Here is a 17799-nt window from a genome sequence, read left to right on the forward strand (position 1 = left end):
TTCCCCACCCCACATTGACTCCTCGGATGGGGACATCTCAAGAAGCGCCTTGAGGCTACTTTCACCTGTTTGCAAATAATGTGGCTTGGTCTTCACCCATTTCTCCACCTATCACATTGGCTTATGGAGTCTCTTAGTCTTGATGCTTCAACTTCTCTTATTTTAGAAGGGAATTATCTCCATTTCTAATTTGACTGCTTTCTAACTTCAGAACTCAAACACACAGGAATAAATATTCAAGCAGATTTCTCTTAACAACCCAAACCCATTCTTGAGAGGAAATTGTGAGGGAAAAGGCACATGTTCTCTGTCCCACAGAACTAGCCAGCTTCAGACACAGGGGTCCTCACAGGTATGTTTTATTTCTTTGTAGTTACTAAAAATAATGTAAGGGGGCTGAGAACGTATAGATTATGTTAAGAGGGCAAGGAACTAAGAGACTTGTTCATTCATTTGAAAGAGTTATTATAAAGGCAGCTCCTTTATTTCTGCTTTGAACTTCATCCCAGCTTCATCATTACAGAATGCTTTGAACAGCTGATGCAGTCACGTTTCAGTCACTTTTGCTAAGCAGTTTTGCGATAGTACAATACTTTGCTTGGGAGGAAATTCCTGCACTGCTGAAGTTATCTATCGTCACTTAAATGCATTCCCATAAATATTCTACTTTAAATTATCCATGTCAAAGAAATACTTATGAGCACTACTTTTTTCTTTAAAAAATAATAATGTTTAGGTGTAGTCTTATTTTTCTACCCATATTGAGGCCAAAATGTACCCCTGCGTCCCCCCAGAAAAAAAGCACTGCTTATGAGGGAAATATAGAATTTATGCAAAGTATTAATTATATGCTATACATTTTAAAGGGGTATTATTAAAATTATGAATTTACCTTGAATTTACATTATACTTTAGAGAGGTTACTTCATCAAGTATTGGGAGCTGTAAGTGATCACAAACTTTGCTTTCTTTCTTTTTAAGAGCACAAAGCAACAGCAAACGCCATAGATAAAGGAGGAGGTTAATCCATTTGAAAATGTGATTATTTTGTCAGGGGGAGGGACCCTAGAAATGTCTTCTCACTTTTGCTACTGAGAAGTGACAGTTGCGATACTTAAATCAGCAGTACAAAACACCCTCCAGTCACATTTTTTCATTTTTAGCAACAAGATGTATATTAGCCCAATATTTATTAGTAACATATTAAAAGGCAAGTATAGTTATTTAACAAGTTTATTTCTGCTATTAAGTACTTTGTATTCTGTTCTGGCTAAGTCACCTCCATTCTGCATGTTAACTATTGACCGTGCAATAGACTTTCCCTTCATGTACTGCTCATCAATATGGAATTAAGACTGACAGGATATGCTATGCCTAATCCATTTATCAACTTAGAGAAAAGTAAATCACACAATTACTCATCACATCTCATACTCAAGCGCCATTGAAATTAATGGAAGCTGAACAAGAGCAGCTCATGTTCTTTTTCTTGAGTAGCATCCATTCCATTCAATGGAGCTTACAGAAGATACCTAATGGATTGCTCCCTTTGTCTACACGTTCAGTGGCAATGTGTATTCAATTCTTCAGAAATGTCTTTCCAATACATTCATGTAAGCAATTTGCCTCCGTAAATGTAATATCCATCCAGAAACCTTTTTTAAAAACCCTGACCTTTTTTTAAAAAAAATAAAATAATGCAGCATTTCATGCTCGGCTACAAAAAGCAGGGAGCAAGGAAATTTAAAATGAATAAAAATGGTAAAATGTGTTTTTAGTAGGTGCAAAAGCTTCATTTTTAACATTAATTTCCCAGTTTCTAGGTAACTTTTGTCCCAATTCGAAGATGGGTTTCATGCGCTAATCTGTAAAGATTAAGATGACCCATATAAACTAGCAGAACAGGAGAGAGAAAACACACCAAGATTTTACTGGATACTCACCCCTCTTGCTTGAGACAGCATTTAGAAGATCAATTACAAACAGTAACTACAAATGATGTTTAACTCATGACTACTTTCACTCTAAAGCAGGTACAGATTGCAGCTTAAAGTGAGGTGAAAACACCATTTAACAGGATAGTTAAAATTGGTAAAAAGCAATGCTTTCGCCCCCTAAATATTGGCAAAAATGCACAATCTGTCATCAGTAAGAGCTGCTAACAGGTTTAGTTGGATTTTATCACACTAGAATGAGCTTATTGCTCTAGGCTTTAACCATGAAGCATTCTTTTTGCATTTGCTGTTGTAATGTAGTGACAGAGGATAATACTATCTTAACTTTTCGCTAAAGAGTTTTGGGTGGGTGGGGGTTCTAAAGGCCGTTCTGGTTAGGGATAAAAATTGTAATTTCAATGCGCTAAATCATCCAAATGAGTTCAACACAAAATATCAACTGAGTGCAGCTGACAAAATTAACAATTTTACAAAAAATTACTTAACTCAATTTTTCTTATCCTAAACTGAACCCTCTTATTCCCCACATCTTCAATTATTATAGAAGTATTTTTATCCTAACATCCTTGAACTCTTTAAATAAAGACAAGTTATCATAGCTGGATCAGCGGTCTAACCATATTCTATGCTTATCAAGATAACTCATGCATGCTTTAATGTTGAAAATACATGCATGGTTCCAAATTCTCATTTGAATTTAATGTGCTCACTTTAAATTTGAACTGGAAGAACTATAGCTGTTAAGCAAAATTTTCTATCAACCAAGTATTTGCATTGTACATAAAGAAGCATTCAAAGTATGTGAAATTTATTCCAAACAGGATTTTGTACCAAAGGTCTGAGGCAACTGAAAAGAAGCAAAATGCCCATGATCATGTTCAAAGGCGCATAACTTTGGATATGACACTACATTTCTCAAACATTACTTTTGCAGCAAAGCAAATATTTTAATTCAGCAGGAAAAGTGAACCTCAGCATACTTCCTGAACAGGTGAACAAATGCAGCTGCTAGTAAGAAAAGCAAACAGCAAAGTAAATAGCAGGTTTTATTTTCAACTGTATAATAGTTTTATTTTGAACACTATATTATCTTGCATCATTGCATTGCAGGGTCTTTTTAAAAAAGAAAAATCTTGCCTTTCTCCTCCCCTATGCTGTGAATGAGCATATGCACCCTTGTGACATTCCATAATAAAGTGTGAAATACTGCATTTTAAACAATTACTAGCAAAAGTTATGTCCTTGTTGCTTGGTAAGTTGTGTGATGCACACAAGAACAAATCTCCAGCTTTTAACTGCAGTCTTTTAACTGCTGCAAGACCAATCAAATTCACGGAGTTCAGTTCCAAGTGTAATAATCCTTGTGATGTTTAGGATTACAGCATTGTACAATTCTGAGTCATTTTCTGTCACTGCTTCACCCCCCTTTATAAAAAACCCTTTTCCAGCTGACCTACAAATGCCAGCTCTGCTGACAAGGGTGATAGAAAAGCTTTGTTCCTGTTTATACCCAGGTGTTTTACTACCATTCCGCACCCCAGGAGGATTGTGCCACACAATGTTATTACAAGCTAGAGCATCACAAACACTTAAGATAGTGGCATAGCCCATGGAAGGACCGTTTCATTTTCATATGGAAAAACGAACGACTTGGAAATTAAAACAGCTTATCTGTGGCAATAATATGCACTCCGCATATACAGAAGTGAGCCTGAGCATTTGCTCTTAGATTACAGGTACCTGTTCGGTTCATTTCCCAAACACACCTTTAAATGAAGCATTGCGGAACTTTATTTTAATCACAACTTCTTCCAGACTTCCAAGAGCTTTGGGTGGAAGAGGCGGCTAGTTTGGAGAAATTGACACTATGTCCACAAGTGGATGCTAAATTCCTTCATAGAGACGCTTGGTTATCTCAGATTTCCTCTACATTATTTGAAAATTCTCATCTCGGAGAAACAAACCACTTTAGACTTTGCATATTATATTTAGAGTTGCAATCTGAATTTTGCCATCCATTACAATTCACAAAAATGAAGTCTAAACCAAGTGTTATAGACTTCTAGGAGAAAACAGCATTTTTTTTTATAAGTGCAAGATTTAAATAAATTCATGTAACAAAATTTCTTTTTTAAAAGTTCTAAATGTATGTTGAGGTTACATACAACAATTGTTTGAAAAACTGGGATGAAGTGCACTAAGTACTGTGAAAATTGTACCTAACTAAATGGCAATACAGTATAGCTTTCCTTTAGTACCCAATACTCTCTCAATATTTTTTGTGCGCCATAGTATATGCTTCAAAAGTAGCTAGATCCTGATTAGGATCATAACCCCAGCTTCTTCTATAATGAGGAGACATCTTTTCACCACACAATTAGTAAAGGAGTTCCATTTCAATGGTTTGCCTAGACATTTTTAGGAAATCTTGTCTACCAAAATATGATAAATTCACTGATGAATTTGAGAGACAGGCTCTTTATTCTTACATAATGAAAAGTGGTTAGGGCAAATTCAGGTAACTGCTTTCAAGTTATTTGGGACAGCCACTGTTTCGGTTTTGTGGGTTCCAGCTGTTAACTAATCATTTCATCAAATTGTTACTTTTTCTCACTTACCCATCCCAATTCACATTGTCCACATATGTAACATAAATAGGTTTTGACAGATTTTAGAGTTTAACACCTTTGTAAACTTAGAACAGTCTTACTTATTGAATAGCAAAGTAACTATTCTTTCTCGTTGTAGAACAGAGAATTTTTAAAATGTTAGATTTGCCTGTCATAAATCATTTTTGTTACAGATTGTGAAATAGTCTTACTTTTTAAAATCAAAGTCACCAAGAGGAATCTGGACAAAAAGGTGACATATAGTACATTATAGAAAATTGTCTAGAGTTTAAGTGTTTAAAAAGGGGCAAAGACAACTAATTGATTTCTCAGTATGTATAATTTATTGCAGTTAGCACACAGTTTAAAAATTCACCAACACACCAATAGTACAAAACTAAACAGCATTATAAGTTATTCCCCCTCCCCCTCAGGAAAATAAAACATACTATGATTGTCAAAGCTAGATGTCAGTCTAATTTTTAGAACCAAAGAAGAATGTGAAACTAAAAGCCAACCCCCCTCCCCCCCCCGAAAAAACAATCACTCACGTCCACAAAAAAATTCCAAAAGTAGTCCATTTTTCTCAGACACTGATTGTCTTTTCTAAATTAATAAAAAGAATGTATTTTTAAAACCTAGACTATTCAAGTAACTAAAAATAATGCTCCAAGGCCATTTTCACAGCTTTTTTTTTGTTTTAAATGCCATTACAGCCAAATTAACATACATTTGACCAAAATATTTCCAAAACAGTCCAGCAATACACAATGGAGTTTTCCATTCAGTTTTTCTTAAGCACAAAAATAGGCTATGTTTACAGTAGTTAAGGCGATCAAATTCTAAACAAAAGCGGAAAGAAGAAAAAACAATTTTCCATGCTACTCCCATAGACCTTATTTGTAAGTGCAAGACAGGAAAACAAACACTGTGCAAAATGCTTTTGCCCCGTGTGTTGATCATTAAAACCACACGTCAGGCTGCAGACTTTGCTGCTTGGATACACAGTTCACAAACCCTCCCCCAACTTTTCTCCTGCCGTTCCCCCACCCCACCCTATTCCACCCCATGTCAATCAAGGTTTTCTAGTCCTTTCAGCCTGGGGCTTTTTCACTCCATAGAATCTTTTCAAGGGGCGAAAAATGAATGACCTATTGTTAATTTGTGCAGCAGGAATTCTAAAAATGCTCATATGGGTAATGTATGCATCTAAAGTTAGAGCTGGCATGAGTTTTGTGCAATCAGATTTTTTGATAAATGTACACTGCACATGCAAATCTCTAAGCCTGTTTGTAAACATTACTATCTTCCTTTACATAGCTAAAATCAACATGTAGCTTTTGTTCAACTTAAAGACAGTGGGCAATTAATTTAAATTATATAAAATAAAAAACAGTGCATTTATGTTCTTCATTAACACCAATTTTTCCAGTGGTGTTTTTTTTTTTCCTACAAAAAATTAAATAAGTTTTAAAACTCACTCATTAAAGTTATACAATGCAAACAAAGACAAAAATATACTGAAACGCATGCATTTCCGTAGCGTTAATATTTACTTTTCAAGACTCAACTGAGAGCATTAATACAACTTGTCAATTTCCTTGACACCCCCCAGCCCATTTAATCAATTACAGTATACAACAGTAATTCACATTTTTAAATGCACAGTTCGCAACTGCTGAAGCTGCAACGTCCTTTTTTATCCCAAGCAAACCTTCACACAGTCCCAGCAATTCCAGTGTATTTTCAAAAATCTGGTGGTTTTTGTTTTTTAATTGGGAACTGTTGTAATCCACAAATCACAATATCTCAACCGCTTGTTTAAAAATAGATACTCCAGCATTTCGGAAATTTATCGTTTGGGTCTAAAAGCATTCAGGTTTCCCACAGCTAGAAAATATGCATGCAGTTTTTTAAAAAATTTAAACAAATTGATAAAACACTGGAGGGGATTTCTGTTCGCTTTTTGTTTTAAATGGAGTTTGAAATGATGCAGTGTTGCATGGAAGGTTAAATAGAACCTAAAAAATCACATTATTTTCATTTGCAGTTTTGTTTAAAAGAAGTACTTGATGGGGAAACATTTATGAAGTCTATTAGTCTCATTTCTATAGTTCATATTATCAGAGCACTAAGTAATGAAATGTTCATGCCGCCTTAAAGTGCATAAAACAAGCTAATGGCCAAACTTTCAGTTCAAGGAAACAAGACTGCTTTTAGACTGTACCACAACTATATAGATTTATATATATATATATTAATTATATATATAAAAATTCTATTTCCAAAGTTCTTGCGAGCTATCTTCTAATGTCCAGTCTCTGACAGTAGGTAAGCTCAGTGCTTCACTTTTCACAGACAATGAGTTCACCAACTCACAGTGAAACTTGCGAATATGTCTGTAAAGGTCTCCGGACTGAGTGAACCTGCGTTCACACCACTTGCATGCGTGTGGCTTCTCCCGTGTGTGAACTACGGCATGGCGGCTCAGATTGTGGGAGTACTGGAAGCTCTTTCCACACTGGGTGCAAGTGTACGGCTTTTCGCCTGAATGAGTCCTCTCGTGACGTTTCAAGGTGTACATGCAAGAAAAAGTCTTACCACACAAGGAGCAGGTCGGGACATTGACATCAGTGGCAGGCTTGCTGCGGATCCCGTCCTGCTCTCGAAAGTGCGTACTTAAGTGAATCTGCAGAATGTGGGGACTGGGAAAGACCTTGTTGCAGAGGGGACACATGAAAATTTGGCCTGCAGGGTTAAGTATGTTGGAGACATAAGGGAGCAGACTGCTGTCCATATTCCCTTCCACCTGAACTCTCTCATTCTCTGGAGTTATCATTTCATCATCACTTGCTTTGTCCTCTCTATCTAGCTCTCTCAGAACAGAATCTTCCCTCATAGGAGCCAGGTGGGCTGGCTCATACGGTACCCTGTTATTAGTGCTCACACTTTCTTTCACAGTGCTATGTTCCATGTCATAGTCATTAGTGCCAACATCACTCTCATCACAGGAAGCCTCTTTCTCCACCTTCACCTGCACCAGGTTGTTTCTCATCATGTCCTGCGAAGAGAAATAAGAACTGTTCAAATTCTCAACTCCGGAAAGGTTGGACTTGACAGACAAGTCCAGGACACAGTCAACATCTGCCGAATCCCTCATGGAGGTGACAGACCTCTGGGACAAAGACTCTGTTGAGCTGCAGGGGCTGGCTACTGTTTTTCCAGCTGCTGTTGCGTGTGTCTCTGCCTCTCCGCCACTCTGGGGAATGCCTGCCGAGTCCGAGGGCAATCTCATCCACATGTTCCCAGGCTCGACCGCCAAGTCTCTTTTGCTAGGCAGGATGCTCAATTTCTCATCTTCTCCTTCATCTTCATCACTGGGTATATCTCCTGCCATGTGGCTGCTGCCATCAGAGAGGCTCTCCACTTTGTCTGAGCAACTCGAGGCATCTTCTTCCTTTTTCGTACTGTCTGCCTCCGTGGTGGCTTTTTCTTTTAGCTTCTTTTTGCAGACTTTGACAATGTCATACATGTGGAGATAACTGGCAGCTGCTAGCACATCTTCAATGGGCAAGTCTTTGAACTGGAGTTTCCCTTCATACATGAATTCAAGCAAGAGAGCGAAAGCTGGGGCTGTAACAATGTCGCTGTTCAGATGAACAATGTCTCTTTTGTCCAGCTGGTCCTTGTAAAATAGGTGGAAATACATGCTGCACGAAGCCAGTACAGCTCTGTGTGCTCGGAATTGGGCATCTCCTACCAGAACAGTGCAGTCACAAAGAAAACCCTGATGTCTCTGCTCACTCAGACACTGTAGTAAATGCCTACTATGGTCAGGAAACTCCATGCTGTCTTCATAACCTAGGAGGAAAAAAGACTTAGTTAAGCATTGGAAGTAATCAGTTATGTGCCCACCCATTTACAATTTCTGCAAGATATGAAGTTATTAACGAGCCGTATTTCCAACAGCATGCAACAAATCACACGGATAAATTAGTCAACTTTTCATAGCTTCTTTCTGCTCAACTATCTTCTTTCTCCATCTTCCAGAGATATATTAGCAGCTTATTTTACAATCAGATGAGTGGGGGGGGGGAATCAAGTATTAAGCTTGATGAAGTTAAATGTTACAACAAATCTTACAATGTGAGGGCAGAAGCAAAAACTTGAAATGTGGCATGCATAATTCTACACCGAAGGGATAGAAGATAATATTTAACTGATCAAGATGACAATGGCTGCTCTTCTAAATTGCTTTGGCAGAGATAAAATTTTGGCCTCATCTGGGAATGCTAGTCTTTTCAGTATTCTCTCCTCCCTCTCTCTTGAAAAGCAACCCTAATTCATAGGCAAAAACTTCAAAAGAGCACACTAAAATGTAAACAAGTGAAAGTTATACAGAAGAGGTTGCCCCTCTATTAATCTCATTTCTGGAGAATACTTTGACCAATATGCTATAATAAGAAAAATGTTTCAAAAAAAGATTGAATCATTTTGCTTTCCCTCTCTTTCAAGCATTATTCTGGTAGTTTTGTCTGTGTGATTCCTCTTTAGAAGAGAAGATTTTTGAAACAAGCACTGGAAGTTTCTACTTTAAGGCTTTAAGTATTTTCCTCATTTCTGTGACTTGCAATCCAAGTTTTGCTAAAGCAGTTATATACAGTAGCCGCACCTTTGGGCAAAGAGATATATTCTTAAAAGTTATAATCCTGTCCCAAGTATATTCTATAAAATACTACTGCTGGAATAAAGCAAGAAGATTTACAATACAATCACTTTAAGTGCCCCACAGCCAACATCCATCCTAATCCTTAAGAGGGCTAAAAATAAAGATTGGAGGGCAGCTCACAAGGTAGCTGTGATCAAATTAGGAGGCTGAAAGGACAGAGAGGGACGAAGAAGGAAGCTTATAAACATCTGATCCAGCTGACTGTGGCCATATGGCAGCTGCTGCCCAGATAAAGAGATTAAGAATAGAGGAGTGCGATTACAGCTGTCTGGCCAATTCAGGCAGCTCAAATCTACAAGTTCTAAATTAGTCGTGAACACAAAAACCTCCCCTCAAACAATTATTGTTGTATTGAAATGAACTTCCTTAATATATACCCAAGGAAGGAAGAAAAAGAAGAGACTAGCGAAGTTATTCTCCGGGGAAGGAGGGGGGTTCTAAAGTTTAACCCACAAATGATTTCCAATTTTTTTCAGAAAGAGTAAGGCTGTGGATTTCTGGAGTTCTCAGCGGCTTTAAGAATAAAGTTGAATAGTGAAAATCACCACACACAAGGAATTCATATGTACTTTGGTTTCTATCCTGCATGTTATTTCAAACCCTTCTTATTTATCCTTAAGTAGCAGCGGCATCAGAATATTTAATTACTGTATGGCCATAACATTTATCCCCTGCAGTATGAATTGCTGTCTTACTGACCGAGAAAATAAAAATAGGGGAACTACATCATTTAAGAGTTACTTTTGATACAACTGCACAAGAACAAACAGGTCAATACATATTCCAAGCTTAATTACAATACAAACTCTTATCCCCTTTTCACTGAATTGTACTTGTTCTTCCTAAACCTCATTAAACAAGTAATGGGATTCTTATTCTGAAATTAGATAAGCAAACACCAAGAGAGAAATACACTGTAGCTAGCCTACTGCTGTTCCTACCTTTAGCACACATAAACCTGATTAAGTCCTTTTGTCCGAGTCTTGCTGGCTCCAGGTCTGTTAGATCGGTGGAAAAAAAGCAGACTAAGAGAGAGACAGATGCAAAGTGGAGATGATGTTAGAGAGGAATGAGATACCTTCCCTACACACAGATCTGCAAACACACTCACTCTCTGTCTGTGTGTTAGAATAAAAGGCTGAGGGATGGCAGGCTGTCAGCTGCTCTGACATCATGTTCAGATGGAAATGCTACCTCCAGCTGTGCTCCTTTTAATGCCATATGCTACTCCTCTACACTCCTGCCACCAGCTTTTTCTTAGGAGAACTTTTCTTGTCTGTTAGTATAAACAAAATACTTCAAAGTCTCTTTTTTCAAAACTTTCTAACACAGAAAAGTAGGGGAAAAAACCCTTAAACATATGGGGCTCCACTGCATATACAGTATAGCAACCCTTCTGTCACAACTTTGCAGAGTCTTTCATACACTGAGAACTTACTCAAGCCATACCAAACCATTTTAACTGAACCCAGAGGTTCGTTTTAGCAGATGACTTTCATTCAACTGGTTTAACTCAATGAACCCCTTCTTTGTACATAGAGGGGGTTCTTTGTTTTATTTTTTAAAAGACTGTACAAATACCATACTCTGTCAGAGTATTTTACTCACGTAAAAAACAGAGTGCTCAGGAATTTGTATATAGTAATGAAACCCAATGTTCTTTCAAAGCACTTAATATAAAATAAACAGGGAGTCCAAATTCAAGTTGTACTGCATTTTGCACTTGGAAAAAAAGACATAGAAAAATAAGAACACTTCTCCTTTTAATACTTCACCCTCTGCACTGCAAAATATGGCATTTTTGCTCAAATGAGGGTTGTCAAATATTGGTGTGAAATATTGAATAATGTGTTGCTTTTAATGAATGGGGCAGCAGTACTACCACCTACACTAAAACATGTAACTTTTTTTACTGAGCATGGGAAAAATTGTTTTGACCTCTTTTTACTTGACAGGATAGTATCATGTAAAAAGGAGCAATAGACTAAAATGAAATGAGCTGTTCAACAAAGCAGAATGAACAACACAGCAGAAAGTGTCTCCCTGACTGACTTTCCCAGGCCATCAACTAACTTTACGCTCAATGAACTAACTTCTCCGCACCATTTATTCATAACTATGCACACCTATAGCAGTAGCCATCATCTAATCCAAGCCCTGCCCTAGTTGCCACCATTCTTATCAGAATACCCAAAATTAGAAAAAGAAACTGGGTGAATATGGGGCAGATTAACACCCACACCCACACTTTCACTCTTCATGGAGAAACAAAGTTGGCGATTAAACCAACTATAACTTAATCCAGCTCTCTGACACTCTGTAAAGAGTGCAGAGAAACCAAAAAGCAAAGCAAATGCACAGAAGGGGGAGGCGGGGGAGGAAAAGGAGCACCAACAGGACAGAAGAAAGCAGACAAATGCAAGAACAGACCAGATCACAGTAACCAGAGCAACAACAAAAGGAAAGTAGCTGGAAGAACTGAGCACAAGAGTCCTGGAGGGAGCAGAGCTCTCTCCTCAGCCACCCCGCCTTGTCTCCACAGCTGCATTGCTCCCCAGATCACCTACCCCCCCTTGACCTCCTGAGCTGCAAAACAAAACACATACACACTGCCTCTGCCACACACAAAGGACTTCGTCTCTGTTCCCCCCATCTGTTCCTTAGTTCAGCCCAGCCCCCCCTTCCCCGTCCCCCTGCAAAACCTCCTCACTCTCCCACCCTGCATGGGAAGCTGCGAACTCTTGCTGAGGGGCTGGACCTGCTTTGCCCCACATCTCCAGTCCACACGTAGCTGCCCCTGGTGCTGTACAAGCTGCCTCAAGAAACACACCTGCTTCCACCCCCCACCCCCACCCTTACCATTCAGGAATGTTCACTTTCCACCCTGACCCACTGACCCACACGCCACGCCTCATCTGTTCCTAACCCCAACCAACTCCCCACACCCCCAAGACCCTCTGGCTTCCTACTTTGGAGGGGGAGATTTCCCCTCGCAGAGCCCCCTCCCCACCCCCCAGCTGACTTTAACCAGTTCACCAGTTGCCTCCGCGCCAGTCAAACCCTCCGAGGGCCCTCCCGTTGCCCCCACAACTTCCTACCCCGCACACTTAAGTTTCCTTAACTGCCCCGGAGCCTCTCAGCTGCCCCACAACTACCTCCCCCCGCGACAACAACCTGCTGCTCGCCTCCCCTTCTCCCTGGCAAGGGGTCGCTTCAGCCCAGCCCCCTCCCTCCGCCCGCCCAGTCCCATTGGGGGGTCACGGTCGGGACTCACACTCTGGAGCGGCCCCCAAGTCTCCCTGAGCCGCCGCCGCCGCTGCTTCCTCTTCCTCCTCTTCCTCCTCCGGCCGCCGTTGCCCCCCTCCGCCGCTCCGGGCTCCCCGCGCCCCCCGCCGGCGTCCCGCCCGCTCCCCGCCTCCGAGGCAGCGAGAGAGTGAGGGGCCGCCCCGCGGGGCAGCGAGAGCGGGGCGGGGGGAGGAAGAAGGCGCGCGGGGGGGGGGAAGGTGGGAGCGAAGCGGCCCCCGCGCTGCCTCAGCGGCTCCCCATGGTAGCAGCAGCAGCAGCAGCAGCAGCAGCGCCCCGGAGGATCCCGGGCCGGCAGAGCGGGAAGGAGGAGGGAGGGGCGGGGAGCCCGGCGCACGCAGCGCAAGAGCACGCACGGCGGCGGCGGCACAGACGGGCCCGGGCTGCGGCAGCCAGATGTTTCCTCGGCTCCCCTCCTTCCTTCCTTCCTTCCTTCCTTTGCCCGAACCAGTTCCCCTGACTGACAGCGCAGCCGGCCCACGGCGCAGCTCCGTCCAATCGGAGCGCGAGGGCGCCGCTAATCGACAGCCCCGGCCCGCCCAATGGCCGGCCAAGGAAGCTAAGGAAACTCGGGGCTGCGGCTAATCGGAGCGCTGCGGGGCGGGGCTCCGGCGCCACCAGGCTGGGCAGGGAAGGTGCTGGGAAAGGGGCGGGCACTCGCGGTCCCGGGTCAGTCCGCGCGCGCCCTGCTGCTGCTGCTGCTCTGCGGTCTCGGGAGGGAGCGGAGAGAGACCCAAGCAGCTGTGCGGGTGCTCCTCTCTCCCACCTCCCCCCTCCCGCTCAACCCCACACTCTCTGGGCGCAAAGCATGGTGGGGAATAATGGCCCTCGGTCTCGGGTGGGATAGGCAGGGGGAGGCGAGGCCTGCCTGAAGGGTTGCCTGGGACCAGAGACCTGCTGGGGATGCGGCCCTCCCGCCCTGCGGCTGTACTAATGGCTCTGCGCTGGATGCCATTTCCGCAGGAGCTGAGGGGAAACTTCTCGCAGCAAGTTCCTCAGCTGCCTGAGTGGCTCTCAGCAGCGGTTCCTCGTCTGTTGTAACTTCTGCTTACCTTTTAATGGCTCCCAACTCCCCGCTGCTCGCTATGTTTGCAGGAGGGCGGCGTGGAGAACTTTCTGGGGGCGTCCTTTCTTATTCTGAAAAGGACCAGGATCTTCTGCGCGCACAACCTGCGCGGGAGAAGCTCCTTTTCGTAGCCACTTCCTTTCGTCTTTTCCGCGGGAGGCCGAAGTTGCACAGGTGCAGTTTTCTCCGCGGAGAAGGGAGAGCTGGCCTCTGCCAGGGATCTTAAAGGGGCAAGATCTCTTTTCTCTTACCACGAAGCCTTCCTTCGTTTCAGAAAGTCTGCTAAAAGAATTCGCAACCTGGCCACACATGCACTCCAGATGGGATTGTGGGGATGGGCTTCCTGATCAAAAGGCACGGTTTCCTCCCAGTTGTAGTTCTCCTTTTAGAAACTATGCACTGAGGATGAAAATAGGAAGCCATGACTGCTGCTTGGTGAACTTCTAGATCACCAACATGAGTAAAGGAAAGGACAACATCCTGGGCTCCTTGGGGAGGAAGGGCAAGATATAAATTCAGTAAATAATAAAATAGCATTGCACTTGTGCCCCAAGGTCAGTCAGGACTGTTAGGTTCTAAAAGTAATACTTTGGGGTATGTCCTAACAACAGTTTGCCCAACTTGGGCTTGTTTTCCTTCTGTCATAGTACAGATTGGTTTATATTAGAACTCAAATGAGAGAGAAAAACCACCACAGAGCAGTATTGTTTTCTTTAAAAATAGTGTTATGTAGTTGAGCTTTCCTAAAGGTAAAGGTAAAGGTACCCCTGCCCGTACGGGCCAGTCTTGACAGACTCTGGGGTTGTGTGCCCATCTCACTTAAGAGGCCAGGGGCCAGCGCTGTCCGGAGACACTTCCGGGTCACGTGGCCAGCGTGACATCGCTGCTCTGGCGAGCCAGAGCCGCACACGGAAACACCGTTTACCTTCCCGCTGGTAAGTGGTCCCTATTTATCTACTTGCACCCGGAGGTGCTTTCGAACTGCTAGGTTGGCAGGCGCTGGGACCGAGCAGCGGGAGCGCACCCCGCCGCAGGGATTCGAACCGCCGACCTTTCGATCAGCAAGTCCTAGGTGCTGAGGCTTTAACCCACAGCGCCACCTGAGCTTTCCTAGTTCCCGCTAAATGGCTTTGTTCAATGTACAGGATACAGAACTGGAGAGTTACTTTTTGTTCTTCCATAGTTCAAAGGGTGTCTGTTTCCAGGCTCCCCTGCAGTCAACAGCAGTCTCTTTAGTCTTAAGAATGTTAATACTCTTTTTCTATCGCTAGGTGTCACTATTGTGTTGTGTGCTATATCTTCACAGATGTTGAAGCAAACGGCACTAAACCAAACACCAAGTGACTGAAAACAAGCATTACAACACAATGTTACCATAGGAGAGCAAACCAAGCCAAATGGGGAGAAGCACCTACATTTTAAGTCATGAGAGTGTGTGAGTTTGAAATAGTAATCCAAATCTTATAACATATAAGAATCACAAGCAGGGATCATAAATAATTGATTTGAAAAAGACTCTAGATAGTTGTTGCTACAGTGGAAAACAAATAAAACCCAAAATACTATCAATGTTCATAATGAGCGTTTAGAACCAGTGACTTAGGAACAGCACACTACTCTTGGAGACAAAGTGGCTCATCCTGATTTCCTTTTGTGCCAGGTTTCTAGGTACAGGTCCATTCCTTAAAGCTCCATGTCTGAGTGCCCCCCCCCCGTTGCAAAAACCTTCTCTTTACCAGTGAATCAAAGCAAAGATCAGGTTTTCTGGAGAAAGGTGTGGTGGGGAAAGTGCTTGGATGTGGTGCTTGAAAGCGTGAGCCTGTGCCTCGAAGTGTGGGGCAAATAGTAAGTGTGAATAAGCCCTAAGTGGGGAGAGGCTGGTGTACTAAGTAACTGCATCAAGAACTCAGCATATGTCCTAGATTGCCCCCCCCCCAAAACACACACACACACCTCAGTGTGCTCCAGTTGTTTTGGTCTACTACTGGTTGGGGCTAATTGTAGTTATAGACCAAAAAACTGGAGGATGTTTGCTTGGGTCAGGCTGGTCAGCAGTGGAGGTCTGCACATTAGTGCCAATGGGGACCAAACTCACGTCTGCCTCCACCTGTGTGCCGCCTTTCTTGTAACCAACCCAGTTACTTGCAACCTATCTTGGTTGCAGTCAATCTAAGGCGTGCCACTTCTTGCCAGCTTCCTCCTTCTTAGTCTCAGTGTTGTCCTAATAGAATTGAGCTGGGAAAGTGACAGGGACAACACTAGAATTAAGTTGGCTCTGCTGGCTATTGGCTCTGGCTCCACTTACTGTTGGTCTCCCCACCTTCCACTCTGCCAGTTCCCATAGGCACCTGCCGCCACTGTTGCCTAGATCGTCTGACATTACCAGAGTGGCATTGAAAGAGCATATGCTGCGGTAACATGCACATTGGTAAGGTAACATAAATTATACAACATTCATTTGATCCGCTTATGTCAGTACTTGTTATTTTTTACTACTAAAAAACTTTTGTATGTTGGTGTAGCAAAAATGTTATTTGATTCTCTGTACAATGTGTGAAATACACAAAATTTACTATTGTCAAACTCCATAAACTGAATAAATTTGTCAATCATTACTTCTTATATCTTCTTTTAGTTAGTGCATAATTAGGTGTCAGCTCAGTAAACATGAATACATACATAAATTTACTCAGGTAGGCAATTTTTTGAAACCTTGAAATTAACACTTGTTTGTAGGATGGTGGCTATAGATGGTAAACTCGGAGCAAGAAGTGAGGGTTTTTAAAATTTTATTACAAATGACAGAATTGAAGGTTTATGAAATACAGTATATAATGTAGAGAATCAGATGAAACAAACTCTAGCTTCTTTGATTTAGACTTTACCAGAAAAATAAGCTTATGCCATAATAAATGTGCTAGCTTTTAAGGTGTCATAAGACTCTGGTTTTGCTACAAAATTTTTAACACATCTACCACTCTGGAAATTATTTTAAGAATACAAATTGAATTACTGCAGATATTAAAATAGCAACTTTGATTTTCTTGTGTTTGCAAATTACTGTGAGAAGAATATTGGGAGATAGGCAAGTGCGACATTCCTCTTTGGATTGTCCAAAGCTAGCAGCTATCCCTTTCTTAGGATCATAGATCAATAAAATTCTCCACTTTTTGCATATATTTATCTATATGCCAGGGGAGCTTCCTTCTCCTTTCCTTTTTGTTTTCCTAGCTATGATGTTTATGGAGGCAGGATCATTTTTTCTTAACTACAAAATTCTCACTGGTCTAGATGCTATAGCAGCATACTGGTAAAATATGAAATTATTATTACTTTTTATTACATTTATATACAACCTTTACCTTCCAAGGATCTCAAAGTGGTGTACTTGGTTCTCCTCCCCATTTCCTCCTCACAACAACTCTGTGATGTAGGTTAGGCTAAGAGATGGTGACTGGCCCAAGGTCACCCAGTGAGCTTTATGGCTGAGTGGGGATTCGAACCCTGATCTCCTAAGTCCTAGTCCAACACTCTAACCATTGTGCCACATTGTGAATACAGTGGTACCTCAGGTTAATAACTTAATTCATTCTGGAGGTCCGTTCTTAACCTGAAACTGTTCCTAACCTGAGGTACCACTTTAGTTAATGGGGCCTTCTGCTGCCGCCGCACGATTTCTGTTTTCATCCTGAGGTAAAGTTCTTAACCTGAGGTACTATTTCTGGGTTAGCGGAGTCTGTAACCTGAAGCGTCTGTAACCCGAGGTACCGCTGTACAGAGATCTCTTCCCTGCTTCCCTCCTCCCCTAGCCCACGCAGGAGCAACAAAACATGATCTGATCACTGGTTTAATGTTAACATCTGAACTGGGGGCTGTGTAAGTCACGACCCTCCATTTGAACATAGTGCTAAGGCTCTGTACATGACAAACTTTTAAAGCACATTCCTTCCCCAAAGGAATCCTGGGAACTGCAGTTTGTTAAGGGTGCTAAGACCGGTTAGGTTAGGAGACCTCTCACTGAGTTGCAATTACCAGCTCTGTGAGAGGTCACATAACCACTCTCAACACCCTTAACAAACTACAGTTCCCAGCATGCTTTGGGGGAAGCCATGGGCTATAAAAGTGCATTAAATGTAT

General features: G+C 42.1%; 1 protein-coding gene across 5 annotated transcripts; it reads right to left on the minus strand.

The window, feature by feature from the left end:
• Positions 1-4885: 4885 nt before the first annotated feature.
• ZBTB18 (zinc finger and BTB domain containing 18) lies at positions 4886-12929 on the minus strand. Of its 5 annotated transcripts, none has more exons than XM_081904743.1 (3): positions 12568-12929; positions 10235-10291; positions 4886-8425 (listed from the first exon to the last, which is right to left on the minus strand). In XM_081904743.1, exons 2-3 carry the CDS (start codon positions 10245-10247, stop codon positions 6843-6845), a joined length of 1596 nt encoding a protein of 531 aa, XP_081760869.1. In that variant the 5' UTR covers positions 10248-10291; positions 12568-12929; the 3' UTR covers positions 4886-6842. The 5 variants fall into 5 exon arrangements, with proteins under 5 accessions (XP_081760869.1, XP_081760868.1, XP_081760870.1 ...); XM_081904742.1 differs by having other exon boundaries at positions 10235-10318; positions 12568-12928; XM_081904746.1 differs by lacking the exon at positions 12568-12929 and having other exon boundaries at positions 7493-7625; positions 7738-8425; positions 10235-10318.
• Between the last annotated feature and the right edge of the window lie 4870 nt (positions 12930-17799).

The sequence above is a fragment of the Podarcis melisellensis genome (assembly GCF_964234715.1).
Source record: "Podarcis melisellensis genome assembly, chromosome: 3".
Taxonomy (NCBI): domain Eukaryota; kingdom Metazoa; phylum Chordata; class Lepidosauria; order Squamata; family Lacertidae; genus Podarcis; species Podarcis melisellensis.